This window comes from Bos indicus x Bos taurus, chromosome 15 (assembly GCF_003369695.1).
Source record: "Bos indicus x Bos taurus breed Angus x Brahman F1 hybrid chromosome 15, Bos_hybrid_MaternalHap_v2.0, whole genome shotgun sequence".
NCBI lineage: Eukaryota > Metazoa > Chordata > Mammalia > Artiodactyla > Bovidae > Bos > Bos indicus x Bos taurus.
Window position 1 is genome coordinate 3,462,050 of NC_040090.1, and position 17,826 is coordinate 3,479,875.

A 17,826-nucleotide genomic window follows, 5' to 3' on the forward strand; every position below is an offset into this window, starting at 1 on the left:
TTTCCATCTCAGCCCCTATTGATCCTAATCGATTTTTCTAATGATTTAATTAATTTCAGAGCAGTTTGAAAGTAGCAATGAAAAGGAACAGAGAAGAAATAAAAATAATTGGACCATTAAAACGTTCGACTGTTTCTGGATCTACATAATAAGAGATAAAACCAGAAAGGGCCTTGAGCAACAAGGCCCGTGAACAGTTTTCAGTGAAGATAACTTAGCCAAGTGGAAACAATACAGAAAATGAATGTGACTTCTCATCTATTGTTTCAGATGACTGCAAGGTTGCCATTGAGAGAGGAGACACCTGGGAGAAGAAAGCAAGGAATAGGCTAGGCTTAAAAACACTCTTGAGGAAAGAACTTTGTGTGCGTGCTGAAACAGGAAGCTTTGTGGAAGTGTAATCGAAAGTGGGGTCCAGCTGCTCAAGAGCCAATAAAGAGGCCAGGTTGGTGAGAAGGAAAACTCGCTCTATTTTGGATGCCAGCAAACCGCGGGGAAGGGTGGATTCCCATCCAAAGGCCGATTCCCCCCACTGACAATCAGGGGCAGAAGCTTCTGTGGGCTGACGGAGGGGCTGCACGCCGAAACAGCACAGTCAGCTCTGAGAGTCATCTTGAAACGGGTCATCGGCGGTCTGACCAGCGTCATCCTGATTCTTTTAAAAACTTTTTAGTTGGAGGATCACTGCTTTACAGTATTGTGTTAGTTCCTGCCATGGATTCTTCTAGGGGTCGTTAAGCTTCAGTTCCAAGGTCAGTTTGTTTCCATTTCTTGAGGCCAGTTCCTGGAACTGTGGCAGCTCATGTCAAGACTACAGCCTGGTCATCTTGCAGTTTGCTTCTCCACCTGGTGGGAGTTTCCGTATCTGTGAGGCAGCTCGTCGGACACGGCTCAGAGTGTTGTACATAGCCCTTGAGAAGGACCCAGCGGGCCTTGACTACGCTTAACGACTGTGCGGTTTTTATTTGGTCTCCTTTGCCACTGTCCCTCTGCCTCTGTGCTTTTCTCACTTCGCTGATTAAACCTGTTCTTTGGCTACAGCTTTTCCACAGACAAAAGCCAGGCAGAGTATGTGGCAGGGGCTCGGTGTGTGTGTCGGGGGGAAGGACAGTTCAGTTCAGTTCAGTTCAGTCGTGTCCGACTCTTTGTGACCCCATGCACCACAGCACGCCAGGCCTCCCTGTCCATCACCAACTCCCGGAGTCCACCCAAACCCACGTCCATTGAGTCAGTGATGCCATCCAGCCATCCCATCCTCTGTCGTCCCCTTCTCCTCCTGCCCTCAATCTTTCCCAGCATCAGGGTCTTTTCCAATGAGTCAGCTCTTCGCATCAGGTGGCCAAAGTATTGGAGTTTCAGCTTCAATATCAGTCCTTCCAATGAACACCCAGGCCTGATCTCCTCTAGGATTGAATGGCTGGGACTGTACGATCCTGCTCTTTTCAGAAGCATATAAACAAAAGTCTGTCAGCTTTTTCAGGAAGGTGGATTGCTAAGAAACCGTGAACCTGGATTTAAAAAGCTGTTGAGTATTGAGACCTAAAGCAAGTTTCAGGCCAGCATCCTTGCAGCAGCAGGAGGCAGAAGATGGCAACCCCTAAAGTGTGCAGGCTCCCCAAAATCCACTTTAGGCACGGCCGGGATGGATAATGGAAAAGGGAGCCCCTCCAAGAGGGAAGGGGCAGAGGCTGCAGAGAGCAGGCCAGAGAGGAGTTCCAACCAGAAAGCAGAATCGAGGTCGAATAAATGAACGTGACCTGAGGCCCCCATGATGCTCTCCCCTCGGGGGTTCAGACCTGCTCTGGGCCACGATTACTGTGTTTGTTTTTACCCTTTCTTGTCAAGGGCGTCCCTGGTGGCTCAGAAGGTAAAGCAGCCACTTGCAGCGCAGGAGACCCGGGTTTGATTCCTGGGTCGGGAAGATGCCCCGAAGAAGAGAATGTCTATCCACTCTAGCGTCCTTGCCTGGAGAATTCCACGGACAGAGGCTACAGTCCATGGGGTCGGAAAAAGTCAGACATGACTGAGGGAATTTCTTTCCAGGCAAGGAATTTCAGTGCTGTTACTCTGTCCCTGTGCCACGACTGTGTACTGGGTGCGTGTGGTAAGTAGTGGGTGCTGAGTTTCTTTTTTAGCTCATAGATCACTGGACCACAAGGAGACCTCTCAGAAAATACTGCATCATTAGCATATTTTTTTTCCTCCTTTTTTTTGGCTGTGCCCCGAAGTTTGAGGCATCTCAGTCCCTGGCCCCAACCGGGGATTGAACCGGGGCCAAGGCAGTGAAAGCCTGGAATCCTAACCACTGGGCCACCAGGGAACTCGCACGCCACTGGCCATCTTGAGCTTTGGGCTGGACAGGTAAGTGTGAAGGGAAGACTGAAACTGGTATTTGCAGATCGGTGGAGCAGGCGGTGTTAGAGACTGGTACTGTTTACCAAACCCTGCTTCTTTTGCTTTATGATTATTTACACAGTAAATAGTAGTCCCTTGAAGTTAAATGGAGCCAAGGCACTGCGTTCTGCCTGCCAGTGAAACAGGACTTGAATTTATGGACGGTGCCTCCAGTTTTTGCCCCCACAACCCTTGAGGCCTCCACACTGCAGAGAAGTCAGTGGAGGGCTCTTTGGCCTCAAGGTCCTTGAACAACCACGTGGATCAGAGCCTTTGACATGCATTGGTGTGTGACGTGAGCAGGATATAAGCCTCTACTATGTGAGAGAGCCCAGCAAACACACCTTTATCCTACCGAGGTTTTGGGATCACCTGTGATCACAATGAGCCTACCTTGACCAATGAAGTAATCAGATTTGTGCAGAATGAAACATACAGGATACGCATTGGTTGCATCGCCTTCCAGTTTTTTTTGCACCGAGTATTTTCAGAGGGTCTTTGTAACTAAAAGCTGACTTCTGAGTGAGGCTGGATTTTCTCAATGCCGCATACTGTTCTTGTCCCCTGAAGTCAGGGAGTCCCCAGGTATGAACATTATTGAGTGTCTAAACTGGGAACTGCTACTTACTTGCTGGGCCTCAGTTTCCTCATCAGGAAATGGGTATAATGAAGACCTGTCTCGGGATGTGGTGAGAATTAAGCCCATTAATTCAAGTGTTGTGCTCAGCACAGGATCTGGTCATATACCATGCTCAATAAATGTTTCATCACTATCATGATCATCGTAAATTGCAAGGCTTTGGTGGGCTGCCGTCCGTGGGGTCACACAGAGTTGGACACGACTGAGGTGCCTTAGCAGCAGCAGCGGCAGCAGCAGCAGCAGGGATACACAGCACTGAGTGAGACAGACACAGTCTGGCCTTCTGAGATATCTGCTCATTTCACGGCCCTGAGTTTTGATCTTGAACTTGTTCAATACAGTGTCTTTTAAGTCCTTTTTTTTTTTGGCCATGCCACATGGCATGTGGTATCTTAGCTCCCCAGTCAGGTATCGAACCTGCACTCCCTGCATTGGAAGCACAGAGTCTTAACCACGGAACTGCCAGGGAAGTCCTTCAGTCCTTATTTTAAGAGAAAGACATTGCCCTTCTCCAGAAGACTCCTGAAAACATTGGCTGGGGTTGTGTCTGTTGTCTCCCTCTGAGCGTTCTGAGTCAGTGCGTCCCCTTAAGTGGCTTTACGCTGCGCGTGCAGCATTTGTCTGTACTCTGGGGCAACTGGAGTGGGAGGACTAGAGGGAGATCAGGATGTGCATTGGTGGAAAGAACCACTTCTGGCTTAGAGCCACGTCCTCCCTAGAGCACTGGGATAGCCATGGCTGCCTTCGTGCCTACAGAAGTCGATTTTGCTTCTTCTTTTCCTGTCTCTGTTCCCAAGGTACACTGTCCAACCGTCTCATTTCTAATGATGTGTAGGCAAGACTTGCGAGATGCAGCAGGTTTAAAAATCTCTCCTTTTTAAATTTTCAATGATTTATTTTGGCTGTGCTGGGTCTTTGTCGTGGCATGTGAGTTTAGTTGCCCTGAGGCATCTGGGATCTTAGTTCCTGGGCCAGGGATTGAACCTGTGTCTCCTGCATTACAAGGCAGATTCTTAACCACTGGACCAAGTGGAAGTGTTAGTCGCTCAGTCATGTCTGACTCTTTGCGACCCCATGGATGGTAGCCCATCAGGCTCCTCTGTCCGTGGGATTCTCCAGGCAAGAATACTGGAGCGGGTTGCCATTCCCTTCTCCAGGGGATCTTCCTGACCCAGGGATCAAACCCAGGTCTCCTGCATTGCAGGCAGATTCTTTACCGTCTGAGCCACCAAGGAAGTCCCCAATCCCTTCCTTAAAAAGAAATACATTAACCTATGGGAACAGAGATGGACACTGCGCCAGTGAGGGCCTCATCCACCCGCTATGCTGTGCATGTCGATGCCTGGTTTACTCGTGTGTCTGAGCTGGCGCCCTTGTGACCATATGGCTGGCATGGACCATCTCTCAAGCACACCCTCCTTAGTGATGTTAACTAGACAGGCTCACCCACTTGCCTTGGCATGCTTTGCAGATGACCCAAGCTGCAAACACCAACACATATAAGACATATGCTCTCTTCTTTGTATAATTCCAGGCACCAAAATATGCCTACACGTAGTGGGTGTGTGCATACAGATGCAAGTGTATTCTTTTCTGCCTGGTAGAAATATGCTTCTGTGAGGTTCCATCTACTCCCACACGGAACCTCCCTGGCTGGCACTTCTCCTAATTATTCCGTCCACTCCCTCCCCATGGACCCTTGGTGTGGATATTTTGGCACATTTGCTGGGTTCCTCCTCCTTTTTCTCTCCCTCTTTCTCTGCCTGCCTCCCGCCCCCTTCCTCCTCTCCACGACTCTTTAGAAAATTTGTTAAACTATACAGTCTTTATTATTAATGTATATGTATGAAAAATTCTTCCCAGTTACAAAAGTGCATGGTTATAAAATCATCTCCATACAAAGGTTGGCATCGTCCCACTCCCCGCCCCGCCCTAACCCTCCCGCCCCCAGACCATAGTCCTCCACCGTCGAGAGAGCTCCCTGGGTCCAGACTCTCCAGCCAGTGTGCTGCGGCAAACTCGAAGGTGCTCGGCAAAGGACCTTGCAGCCTGCCTCCTCCCCTCCCCTGCTGCCTCCTTCTGGAGCTGGGGAGAGCAGATGAGCTTCTCCAGCTTTGGGAAGATGTTCTTTGGAGGAATGGACAAGCGTGTCTCCCGGTACCCTTTCAGAGCTGGAACCAATGTCAGAGTGATACAAACAAAGACATCTCTAGGGGAAAATGGGGCCCTAGGTCTCCCCTGATGGAGAAGTAGCTGTCCTGATCTGTTCAAATTCCATATACCAAGTTGCTCAAAAGGATCCGGTAAACTATAGCAACTTGGGTGTGTGTTCAGTCACTCAGTTGTGTCCAACTCTTTGCGACTCCGTGGACTGCAGCTCACCAGGCTCCTCTGTCTATGGGATTTCCCAGGCAAGGAGACTGGAGTGGGTTGCCATTTCATTCTTCAGGGGATCTTCCCCACCCAGGGATCAAACCCATGTCTCCTTAATTGGCAGGCGGATTCTTTACCATTGAGCCCCCCGGAATGCCCCTGGCAGGTAGGGGACCTTCATCAACAAGGGTTTCCTGGGAATCCCTGTGGGGATGGAGATACAGGTGAGGGTGTGTCATCAGGTGTGCACAGACGTGGTGTCTCTTCTAAAGAACAATTTTCTTGGCCTGGACCTTGACTGTGTAGCCCTGTTGGGTAGCTAAGCTTTGCTTCCTTGGGCTTGGCATGCCTTTATCTTCTGTGATAAGCACAGCTCTCTGAGGGGTAGGGGGGCAGGCAGGATGTCATTAGGCTGCCTCAGTTACATACTCATCTCTCCTGTATTTTCTGAGCGGCTATTCCTACCCCTAGCCTGAAAGGATTCCATCTTACTGTTGTAAGCTGTACAGTAAATAGGCTGCTGAGTAGACCACATCAGAGAACTGAACTCAGGCTCTAGAGAGACGGGAGCCATATCAGGAGACACCAGCAACCACAGAGCCCCACGCACAGACACATGGACTCAGAGATACCCCAAGGCTCACACATTAACCAGCCTGGACAAAACCAAATGAAACCTTGCAGGAGCCACATCATGGATCCTTGGTCAGTAGGGTTGTGGGAACGATACCAGCCAGGACTGCTAGATTATTTCCAGAAGCTTCCTCTAGAGGCTTGCTTTGAGAGCCTGTTCAAGATGATGGTGATGAGGGGCAAGGGAGAAGCAGGGAATTCCACGCCAGAGGGAAGTTAACTGCATTCTACATTGTGATTTATTAACTGGGGACCTTTTAGTAGCTGGCGAAGCATCTATTCTTTAAAAGCCTGTATCCTATTCAGAAAGGTTTGCCGTCAGTGGGAACTAAAGAGTATTATTAGAGAGAACATTTGATCTCAAGGGTTGGCTTGTTTGGTCTAGTCCTATGCAAAAAAAAAAATATCCTGTCTTAAAATATGTTAACTATATTTCAGCAAACCAGAGTCTCTAAGACATGATGATAGATGTATGTGATGCCCTCTGTGGGAGGTTTAACTGTGTTAGGACTGTTATTTCTAACAGTTCTTCCCGACATACTCTTTTTGTTGTTGGCTGGACCCGCAGAGAGCGAACCTGGTCTGCCGGCCCCTGGACACAGTGGAAGAGGGTGGGCGCGGTCCTGCTCCCATCGTCAGGGAGCACAGTTCTGGCCCAGACGTTGTACGTGAGACGCAGAGGAGACAAGGTTCAGGCAGCCCAGTTCCAGCAAAGTGTCGGGCACTCTCGGTGGACGAGCTCAGGCAAGCAGGAGTCGGGGAAGGCTTCTTGGAGGATGCCCTGTCATTCTCCTCCATTCATGGGTGAGCTCTCGGTGGACGAGCTCAGGCAAGCAGGAGTCGGGGAAGACTTCTTGGAAGATGCCCTGTCATTCTCCTCCATTCATGGGTGAGGCGAGTTTACTGGAGCCGAGGGCAAGGTAGAAAGTCCCCGATTTAATCTCATCTCTGCCCATCTTGCCAGCATATGCGACTGGGTCCTAGAGGGGACCCCTGTCCTGCAGAGGCGACTGCTTCCTGTTGCCTTTGTATCTCTTGCAACACAGACAGAAAGGCTTAGGCAGGATGGGGAGCACAGCTTTTTCTCCTGTTTCCCAGAGGTCTTATCTTCTGCACGACTGCCACCATGGCCACCAGCTCTGATGTGTCGTTGATAGTTTGCAAGTCAGGTGTCTTCTATGATTTGCCCTGATGCGAGTACCTCTAACCTGCAGGATGTCACTGCCCTTTATTTAGCCTGTCGACTGGGACCTTCACAGCTGGCTGTGAATTCAAGGGCCCCCCTGCCAAGCCCTCTCAGGCATTTTCTTCCTCAAGCATCCAGGAAAGCCCTGGAAAGCGGACCGAGATGGAGTTGAGTTGCCACCCTGCCACGCAGACGAGTCGTACCTGCTCCGGAGTCTACTTTTCCATCTGTAAAATAGGTGCAAGGGTGTTTGTGGTTTGCCTCCCACCCAGGTCGTGAAAAGTCAAGGAGAAGGATAACAAAGCCCTTCACAAACCGTCCTGCGCTGAACAAAGACGCGAAAGCTCATGATCACGACGATGAGACCGACGACGACAAAGATGATGTTGCTAACTGTGCTTTGCACGTGAAGTTCCTTGATTTTTGACTGACCGGTTAGACAGGGTACCCTGAATGGAACTGCCCAGCCCCTTCCTTCTAGAGTAACCTGGGGTAGGAGACTCAACCCGCTCCAATTGAACCATCTGTAAAATGGGAGTAATTATACTCACTAGGCAGTGTTGCTGGGAGAACTGCAATCAATGAGTCGACAGACTTACAAGCGCCCCAGGAGAGTGCCGGGTCCTTTCTGGAAGCTTCATCCAATCGGAATTGAACTTAGAGGGGGTTAGAGGACATTGTAATGTCCCCCAACTTGAATGGGGTTTCATTTTGCTTGTTAAGTAGCATATGATTTAACCTGTCTGAGCGTTGGTTTCTTCATCTCTAAAATGGGCACGATGATGCTTACCTCAGCAGATTGTTGTGTGGGTGAATGGGAATTGTCTCTGGAGAGAGCCCTTCACCATGCCTGACTCCGGCAGGTGCTGGGCAGTGAACAGCTCTCTCACCTTCATGCTGAAACGGGCCCGTGTCTTTGAAGGAGGATTGAACCCTCCTGCGGTCACGACTGTGGTGGCCGTCTCCATCAGGCCTCGGGATCACGCTGCAGGGCTGCACCGCGGGGTGTCCTGAGGGACCCCTTGGTGTGGGCACAAGGAGTCACAGGATGGAGCGTCCCAGGGCGCCAGGACTCCTGCCCCCGTCTTTGGAAGCCCACGCTTGAGTGCCAGGCAGGAGGCGGGGGAGGGTGCGGGTGCTGCAGGGGTTCACTGCCTGGACCTACTCGTCTGCGGAGACAGCTGGCGATGTAGGATGGGGCAAGGGCGGTCAGCGGGAGGGGGTCTCACCTGGCGGCTGCCGGTAGCAGGAGGCTTAGGGGGCCGGCGCAGAGGCGTTGTCACCCTTCAGAGGCAGGGGTGGGCAAGGCCAAGAGCTGACGGATCGAGCGTCCGGGGGGAAGTTCTGGTCCCGTCCTGCTCCGGCTCTGTACTCTGAAGTCACAGTGATCGCTGTCACTCTCCACACGCCACGCGTGTCATCGGCCGGTGTCTGCCCTCCTCTGTCTACGGACAAAGCAGACGTTCCTTCTGATGAGGCACTTCACACATCGCCTCCGTTCTTGTAACGCTCTCGGATTTTCTCGACGGTAGACGACCCGTCCTCCGGGCCTCCATCACTTGACGTGCTGCCAAAACGCCTTGAAGGGAAGAGTTCCGGCTTCCCGCTCCTCTGCTGGAGCTCAGGGCCCTGGGGGCCAGGGTGGGGTCCGATCCAGCTGGCAGCCCCAGTTCCTAGCACAGCGCCTGCCTGCCCCCCGGAGACGCGCACACAAAGGTGGCTTCGTGACCCTGCCTGAGCCGCGACGGAGCTGACCGGGGCCCCGCGGAGCCGCAGCGGGCGGCCGGGGAAGGTGTCCGGCAGCCAGCCGGCCGTGGCGGTGGACGGCGTGGAGGGGCGCCGGGCGCCCGCGTCAGATCTCCTCTTCCTCGCTGGCCTTGCTCCAGCGATGGCAGCAGTTGGCGGTGATGCCCAGGAGGAAGTTGGTGGCCACGGACGCGATGGAGACCACGAAACCCACGAAGGCGATGAAGAGGTAATCGTCCAGGGTCAGGGTCAGGTGGCAGGCCTTGAAGCTCTCCTCCGTGAGCGAGAAGAGGGGGGCACCTTCGACTTCCGGGGGCCCGCGGCACTCAGCCAGCTGAGAGTCTGCAACACAGAGACGGGGGCGGGGCGGGGGCTTGAGGCCCTGGAAGGGAGGGCGGGAGGGGAGAGCCCCCCACCCCGTCCAGGCGGAGCTGGGATTTTACTGAGTGAGTTCTGCGTGCCTCAAGTTTCACTCACCGTCTTTAGCGCCCTCAATAACCCTCAGCTCAAGGATTTTTCGACCTACTGAATATTTCTCTAGAGGTGGCGATGACTGCTTGGAGACGTTAGTAATTTGCCTCAAGTCCAGTAGTCCTTGCTAGAGGCAGATCTGAGGCTTTGGGGGGATTTCAACATTATCTGCCTCTCACAATAACCTCCCAACCGGTCTCCAGGCTTCTGCCCTTCAACCATCTCCACTCTGAGATGGTCCTTTTAAACAACAAGCCCTACCTAGAGACTGTCAACCCGAGGGAAGTCTAAGTTAAATAGAGAAAGAGAAATATTATAGGACATCGCAGATCCTAAAAAAAAAAAAAAAAAAAAAAGATGATGCAAATGGACTTACGAAGCAGAAACAGACTCACAGACTTAGAGAATGAATTGAAGGTTACCCTGGGGGGTGCATGGGGTGGGGAGGGACAGTTAGGGAGTTGGAGAAAGTGTCAGTCGCTCAGTCGTGTCCGACTCTTTGCAACCCCATGGACTGTAGCCCACCAGGTTTCTCTGCTCACGAGATTTTCACCCAGGCAAGAATACAGGCGTGGAGAAACCATTCCCTTCTCCAGGGGGATCCTCCTGGCCCAGGGATCGAACCCGGGTCTCCTAACTTGCATAATATTGTACGTCAACTGTACATCAATATAAAGGAAATAAAAAAACAAGTGAAGCCTGCCAAGTCACTGTCTGCTTGGAACCCTCCCTGGCTTCCTCCGCTTCCCACAAGGACCTTCCCCGTCCCTCCTACTCTGCTCCTGGTTTGCTCTGCTCCATCCACTGTCACTTCTCAGTCCTTCTGCCTTCACCGGAGCTCGTCCCCTTTCAGGGTGAGGAGGGGGAGGCTTTGCATTCGCCCTAATCCTCTCGTCCCCTTGGGAGGGGGTTCTTCCTGCTCCAATCTCTGCATAGCTCTGTCCCTCACTTCCTCTGGGACTTTGCTCAAATATCAGCTTATCAGTGAGGGCTTCCTTTATGATTCTCTATAAAGTAGCAACCCCACTTCACCTTTCTCTGAGCATCCTCTATCTTATCTGCTCTGCTTATTATTTTTTTCCAGTGTACTGATCACCATCTCCCAGTTTGTTATCTGTTTGCTCCCTTTGAATGTAAGTTCTCCCTGTAGCACCCTTACCATTAGAGCAGGGGCCTGTCCATGTGAATGTGCAATTAACCTTTGTTCACTGAATCTGAGAATGAATGACTGTGCAGTCCAAAGCCGGGTATCTTTTTATGACCCATGTGACTCTTCCAGATACACAAGAATGTAGGGTTGAGTATGGGCTCCGAAATTACCAGCCTGGATTCAAATCCCCTCTTTCTCTCTCCTTGGGCTTCCTTAATGGTTCCATCCCTGGGTCAGGAAGATCCCCTGGAGAAGGAAATGGCAACCCCCTCCAGTCTTCTTGCCTGGAGAATCCCATGGACAGTGGAGCCTGGAAGGCTATAGTCCCTGGGATTGTAAAAGAATCAGACACGACTTAGTGACTGAGCAACAACATCCATCATGCATTTGTACGTGGTTGTCAGTGGTTCCATCTTACTCTGCCTCAGAAGGGAGAGTGGCAGGTGGGTAGCAGTTCTGCCTTAAAGCCAGGTATTCCTTACTCAGGGCATAGATACCAATCAAATGTTCACCCGGGACAAGTCTTTTTGCCTTTCTGGCTCTTATGAAGAGGGGCGATATGTAAGAAGTGGATCACTGAAGCTCAATGTCTAAGAGAGTCAAAAGGAAGGAGCTTTTAAAGCTATTCGGTACCTAAACGCTGTGTATTCATTCTGCAGTTTTTGAAGGAAAAGAATAAAATGCTGGACTGAAATCGACTCCCTTGAGAAGTGGATGAACATGATTCTGAGAAATGGATTCTTAGAAACGGAAAGTCAGGTTCAGAAGGAGGGTGAACCTCCCCCCAGCCCCAGGGCTCAGGCGCCCCTGTAGGCTGTGTGCACAGTAGCCCAGACCCCGCGGAGGATAAGATGGTGCCTGGGGTTGACTATCAAGACATCATTGTCTTGGAACCGGAAGACGCTGAAGCCCAAAGTCTCTCGCAGGCATGAGTGGGGTGGTGGCGGTCCACCGTGAGGCTGGGGGGTGTGGGAACCCTGAGGGCGATTGGCAGAGCCCTCAGGAGAGCAGCACAGGAGCCTGCGGGCTGACAAAGCCCTCTGGTTAATTCAGGGACCAGCCTTGAACCTGATTTATATCCCAAGGGGGTCCTACGGCCCTGTGTGTGGGGATTTGTCCAAAATGGAGGGACAGTAATAGGAATCCCATCAAGAGAAGGGGAGGAGGAAGCAGAAAAAGACCAAGTGAAGGGGGTCACCTCGTCCTCCCTACACCAGCAAGTTCTTTGCCCCCAAGAGGAAATTATCCTAGAGATACGGGGAAAACCGTGTTCCGCGGAGGAACAGGGAGGGGGCGTTTCTGGCTGCGGCCCGCGGCCAGCCACGTGGCCTCCCTGGAGGGCGGTTCCCCTTTTGCATGGACACCTGGGACCCCTCTCCCGCTCGCTGGGGCCCTGAGCTTCCCCAAAAGGCAGCGGGGACCTCGGGGGACCCCCGGACAGAAGGAGCCCCTCCGTGCGGAGGAACCCAGCGGGACAGAGGCTGGGTTAGCAGGGGGCGGCTCCAGGCCGCCAGCCGCCTCCCCCCACCGTCACCCCGCCCTGGGCCCCAGCTGGTCCCAGAGGACTTCCTCCAGCAGTTCTGCGGGAGCACGGGAACCCCGACCACAGCCCTCCCCCCACCCAAACTAGTTCGATCCTGGGCTCCCCACCCGGTCCTCCTCCCGTCCCCACCTCATTCAGCGTGGCTCTTTCTGAACACCCTCCACGTCCAGGCTCTGGGAGAGCCCCTAGGGGGGCCCCACCAACCCCGGGCTGGGGCTGCCATTCTGCTGGTGATAGGGATGGGGTGGTATCAGGGCTCCACCAGCCGACTGGTGTGGTTCAGGCTTCTGCAGGCCCCGGTCCACTCCCCATAGAGGCTGGCTCGGAAACTGCAGCGGAACAGCGTCTTGTCCCAGACCTGAGCCCTCCACCCCAAGCCCAGACCTAGCAGAATTCGCAGAGGCCCTTCGGCTGGCCCGGAACTCAAGTCCCGACCCCTCCTGTTAGCCTAGAACCTGACTCATCAGGATAGATGGCCAGAAGGCCAGGGTTTGAATTCTGACTCCAACCCTTAACAGTTGTGGGACCTTGGGCAAGTTTCCGAACCTCTCTGAGCCTTGGTTCCTTTGTGTGTGTGTGTGTGTCTCATCAGGGTTCTTGTGAGGATGTGATGAGCTGGGTATGAGGTGTTAGTTGCTCAGTCATGTCTGACTCTTTGCAGCCCCATGGATGGTAGTCCACCAGGTCCCTCTGTCTATGGGATTCTCCAGGCCAGAATATTGGAGCGGGTAACTATTCCCTTCTCCAGGGGCTCTTCCTGACCCAGGGATGGAACTTGAGTCTCCAGCATTGCAGGCGGATTCTTTACCATCTGAGCCACCAGGGGATGAGTTAAAACATAATATATTTAGAATAGGGCCTGGCGGATAGTAAGTACTAAAATAAATAGGGTGAGCCATTTCTGTTTCTTCTAGTATCCGGCATACTTAAAAAGCAGTCTGGTAGAGTAGCACAGAGCTTCGCAATCACATAAACTTGGGTTTTCTCCACGGCTCTGCCACTGTCTATGAAAGCGTCTCTGGCCAAGTTGTTTCATTGTTCTAAATCTCAGTTTTTTCACCTGTAAAATGGGGCTAACAAGAGTGGGGTCCCATGAGGTAACACCCGCCCAGTTGGAGGGTCGTGGCGGTGCTCCATAAACACTGTTGGTTACTAATGAGCTGCTCTGACTTTCTCTCTGTCTGTCTGTCTCCCTAGGTCATCAGTACCACGGGGGTGGGTGAGGGTGGGGTCTGTTTTATTAAGCAGGGTCCCCGGCACCGGGCACGCACAGCAGAGACTTGGGTATCTTCGACAGTGCGGAGGAGGCCAGCCCAGGTCCTGATCCTCCCTAGGCCGGGTCTCCAGCCCCTCCCTCTTCTCCCCCCTAGCCTTTGCTCTGGCCTTACCTGCGGTGCAACGCTGGATGCGGTTCCGCAGCCACTTGAGCAGGGGCTCCATGGTGCAGCCGCACACCCAGGGGTTGCCGCCAATCTGCAGGGTCACCAGCCCGGGCAGGCCTTCGAGGGCCTCGAGGCTGAGGAAGGCCAGGCCCCCGAAGCTGAGGTCGAGGTCCCGCAGCTGCGCCAGGCCCTGGAAGGCGAGCGGGTGCACCCGGCGCAGCCCTGGGTTGTGGCTGAGGTCGATGCGCATGAGGCTGTGTGCGGCCTGGAACATGCCGGCGGGCACGTGGCTGAGGTTGTTGTAGCTCAGGTCCAGGTGTGCCAGGCGCTTGGCATGGAGGAAGAGGCCCGCGGGCAGCTCCACCAGGGAGTTGTTGCGCAGGCTGAGCACACGGAGCTCCCGGTAGCACGTGAGGTAGCCGGGCGGCACGGCGGCGATGCGGTTGTGCGCCAGGCTGAGGTTGCGCGTGTCCACGGGCAGCTCCGGGGGGACAGAGAAGAGCCGCTGGCCGCTGCAGTCCACCGCCTGATTATGGCACGTACAGAGCACCGGGCAGCTGGCGCCGCCATCCGAGGGAATCACCCCAGCCGCCACAAGGAGGGGCACCAGCAGCAGGGCGGGCCGCGGGGGCCCAGGCCAGGGCCGGTGGGCCCAGGCATCGCCCATCTTCAGCTGCGGGCAGCAGTGGTGCTGAACGGAGCCCATCGGGACTGGGGCTCTGGCGGTGGAATCAAGAGTCAGCCGCTCAGAAGGGCAGCTGCTCCCTCAGGGGCTGGAGCCCTGGGAGGTGGGGCTTGGGAGCACTGGGGGTCATGGCTTAAGCCTCTCCCAGGGGCCTCTGGGCACCGGAGGGCTCCCTGGGTGAGCGCCACTGGAGATCCCCTTTGGAGACTAGGGAGGCTCGCCACCCAGCCGAGGTCCCCCAGGGTTGGAACAGATGATTAGAGCTCGAGAAAGGGAGGACACAGGGATGTGGAGGGACCAGCTGCCCGCACATCCGCGAAGGGCCTCTGGCCGCCTTTGGGGTCCTTGTCGCCCATGACTGTTGGGTGCCCCCCGCCCTCCACCTCCGTGGACCGTGTCTGAGAGCTGGGAGGGGTGTGGGGGACAGCAAGGGTGCCTTCAGAGGGGCCTGGCAGATCCCAGGACGCCGAAGCCCAGTCCCAGGTCTGTGCGGACGAGGCGGCCAGGGCTGCTGCTGTGTCTCCTGCCCTCGGGGTCTCGGAGGCCGTTTCTCCCAGGGGCCCAGGGGGCTCGAGTCCGGGAGGGCCCCGGGGTGGCCGTCTCGGGGAGGGATCCCGGGGTGAAGGGGGTCTCCAGGGGCGTCTGGCCGCCTCAGTCCGCGGGCTCAGTGTCTTCCGGGGACCGCGGGAAGGGGAGGACCCAGGCTAGCCGCGCTGTGGGCTGGTGCGGCGGGAGGAGCCCCGCGTCCAGAGGCGCAGGACTAGCGGGGCTCAGGCGACGGTCCCGATGGTCCCCGGCGGGCTCAGCGTTCAGCGAGCGGGGACAGACGCCCCTCTGCCGACAAGGAAAGCACTCAGGGGGCTGGCCGTGTCCCCGGATCCCCCGTCCTCTGTCCCGGCTTCCCGCCGCCTCCCCACCCCCGTCTCCTTGTTCTCTGCGTCCCGCCTCTGCGCGGTGGGCACCTTGCCCCACCGTCACATCGAGGTCGCCCGCTGCCTTCCCACCTGGCCTGCGGCCCTCCCGCGGCCCCCTCCCTGCCCAGGGCTCTGGGCTGGGCGCAGCGCGTTTGCTGCGTCTCCTGGCCCCGCCCCCACCAGCAGCAAATGCCCCACCTTTGAACAACTCTCTAAGAAAAATGCACACACTGTCTGTTTGCACCCCCTTTCCACACTCAGCACTCACATCTCTCTCTCTCACACACACACAGACACACACACACACGCACACACAGACACACACAAACACAGACACACACAGACACACACACACAGACACACAGACACAAACAGACACACACACAGACACAGGCACACAGACACTCACATGCAGACACACAGACACAAACAGACACACACACAGACACAGACACACACACAGACACTCACATGCAGACATACACACAGACACACACACTCACACACACAGACATACACAAACACAGACACACACACACACAGACACACACTCATACACAGACACACACAGGCAGACAGACACACACGCATACACCCCCCCACACACAGACACACACAGACACACAGTCACACTCACACACACTCACACACACAGACACACTCATACACAGACACACACACATACACCCACACTCAGACACACACACACACACACACACACACGCGCGCGCGCGTTCTTCTCCGGGCCTCCCCCATGATCTGCCGTGGCCCGCGCTCACACCGCCTCAGTTTTCTCATCCTCCTGCACGCGCTCCTGCAGAGCCGCCACTATCTTGCACCCCGGTGCACCCCTAACCCAGCACCCTTTCCCACGGACTCCTCGCGCCGCCCTCGGCCCCCAGCGGGCGCCCACACCCGCACCGGGCAGGCGGGAGGCCGAGCGCGGACACGCCTGGCAGCCCTGCCCCGGACCCCAGACCCTGGCCCGGGCCGGGTCCTGCCCACCCGCCGTCCTCACGTGCCCTCCCCTCACCCTCCGCCCAGCGCAGCTCTCTTCTCACGCTTGCAGCCTCCATCCCACCCACTGGGGGATCACCCCGCTCCCCGTAACCAGACCGCTTCTTTCGGAGCCCCAGCTCCCCTGCACCCCACACCCCGCGGGAGCCCACTTACTCGGGTCCGAGGACACAGCCATCCGCCTGCGGCAGACCCGGGTGCCCCTGCCTCATCCTGGCCTCCCCGAGCGAGGTTTCAGGAGGACAGACTGCCTCCCGGGCTGCTCCCCTCCCCCGGCGTCTCCTCCTCGGTGGCTCCGGCATCCTGGGGCGGCATCCTCCGGGGTTTCCAGCGCTGGGGTCCCCCTGCCGCTTCCCTTCCTTTACTCAAAGGAGAACCGAGAGAGGCGGGCGGCTTAGGAGAAAGTTCACGGAATCCTGGTGCTTCTCACCGAAACTCGGCGGTGCCCAGGCTGTTGGGGCTGGTGGCTGCCGCCAGGTCCTTCCCTCCCGCCTCCCTCTCTCTCTCTCTCTTCCCTCCCTGCTCCCTTTTTCGCTCCTTTTTTTTTTTCCTCGAGGGCCAGGTACTGACGTTTCACGGTCTCTTAGCAACAGCCTCCACATCTCTGAGCAACAGGAGAGCTGGCGATGGACCCCACCGAGGCGACAGAGCAGGGAAGGAGGCATCGCGGAATCCACACCCGCGGCTCCTAGTGATGCGACGAAGGGGACGAAGGGTTCCGGGGGGCAGACACGCACGCGGGGAGAAGAGAGGGCGAGAGGACCCGGGGGAGAGCCTGGGGCAGGGGCAAAGGCGTGGTCTGCAATCCGAGACGGAGGAAGGGAAGCTTAAGGGCATCAGACCTGAATGGGAAAGGAGTAAGGGCACGGAATAGAGAAAGGAGGAGAGTGAGGGGTGGGGGACAAACTGGGGGAGGCAGTAAAGACAGGAATGAAGACGGGAAAAAAGAGAGAAGTGCCTGAGACCAGCTTGCTCCCTTGATGGGCTGTATCTATTCAGCCCATATACAACATCTGTTTCCCTGGGTCTGAAGGTATTTTGGTCACTAGGTACCAGGTGACTAGACTGGATCAGAGCTTGTCAGGGATAATTGTAGGCGGTGGGAACTTTTCTGGGTCCCTTAACTGTCCCTCATTCCTGACCTCACGAGGTTTGAGACCCTCTGAAATGCAAAGGGCTGACTCTCCTTTCCAGGTGCGGTGTACCTGGGGTTGTAGAGACAGATCTGTCTCTCGGGGAGTGAAAGTTGCCAGGAAAACCTTGTGGCTCTTGCTCTTTGTCCAGGCCCAGAGGCTCTGTTGTCCCGTTTGCATCTCTCCAAGCTTCCTGCTCACTCCCACCCCAGACCAACTTCAGAAGAGGGTCAAGACTTTGCAACACCTCTTTTCTTGTTGACCCATGGAGCAAGTCGCTAGCTGCCCTGAATTAAAAAAAAAGTTTGGCTGTTGGTTTGATCAAAGAGCTGCCTCATTTCTTCTTTTAATTATTAGTTATTGAGCACTCACTGTGTGCTGCTTCCCTGGTGGCTCAGCTGGTAAAGAATCTGCCTGCAATGCAGGAGAGCCAGGTTTGATCCCTTGGTTGGGAAGATCCCCTGGAGAAGGGAATGGCAACCCACTGCAGTATTCTTGGTTGGAAAATCCCATGGACAGAGGAGCCTGATGGGCTACAGTTCACGGGGTCGCAAAGAGT

The 17,826-nt window shown here is 55.1% G+C and overlaps 1 protein-coding gene across 1 annotated transcript; it reads right to left on the bottom strand.

Annotated features, from left to right (window-relative positions):
• Nucleotides 1-4,840: 4,840 nt before the first annotated feature.
• LRRC55 (leucine rich repeat containing 55) lies at nucleotides 4,841-16,666 on the bottom strand. The gene is made up of 3 exons (XM_027562321.1): nucleotides 16,291-16,666; nucleotides 13,525-15,037; nucleotides 4,841-9,314 (listed from the first exon to the last, which is right to left on the bottom strand). The coding sequence occupies exons 2-3, from the start codon at nucleotides 14,222-14,224 to the stop codon at nucleotides 9,079-9,081; spliced, it is 936 nt and encodes a 311-aa protein (XP_027418122.1). The 5' UTR covers nucleotides 14,225-15,037; nucleotides 16,291-16,666; the 3' UTR covers nucleotides 4,841-9,078.
• Between the last annotated feature and the right edge of the window lie 1,160 nt (nucleotides 16,667-17,826).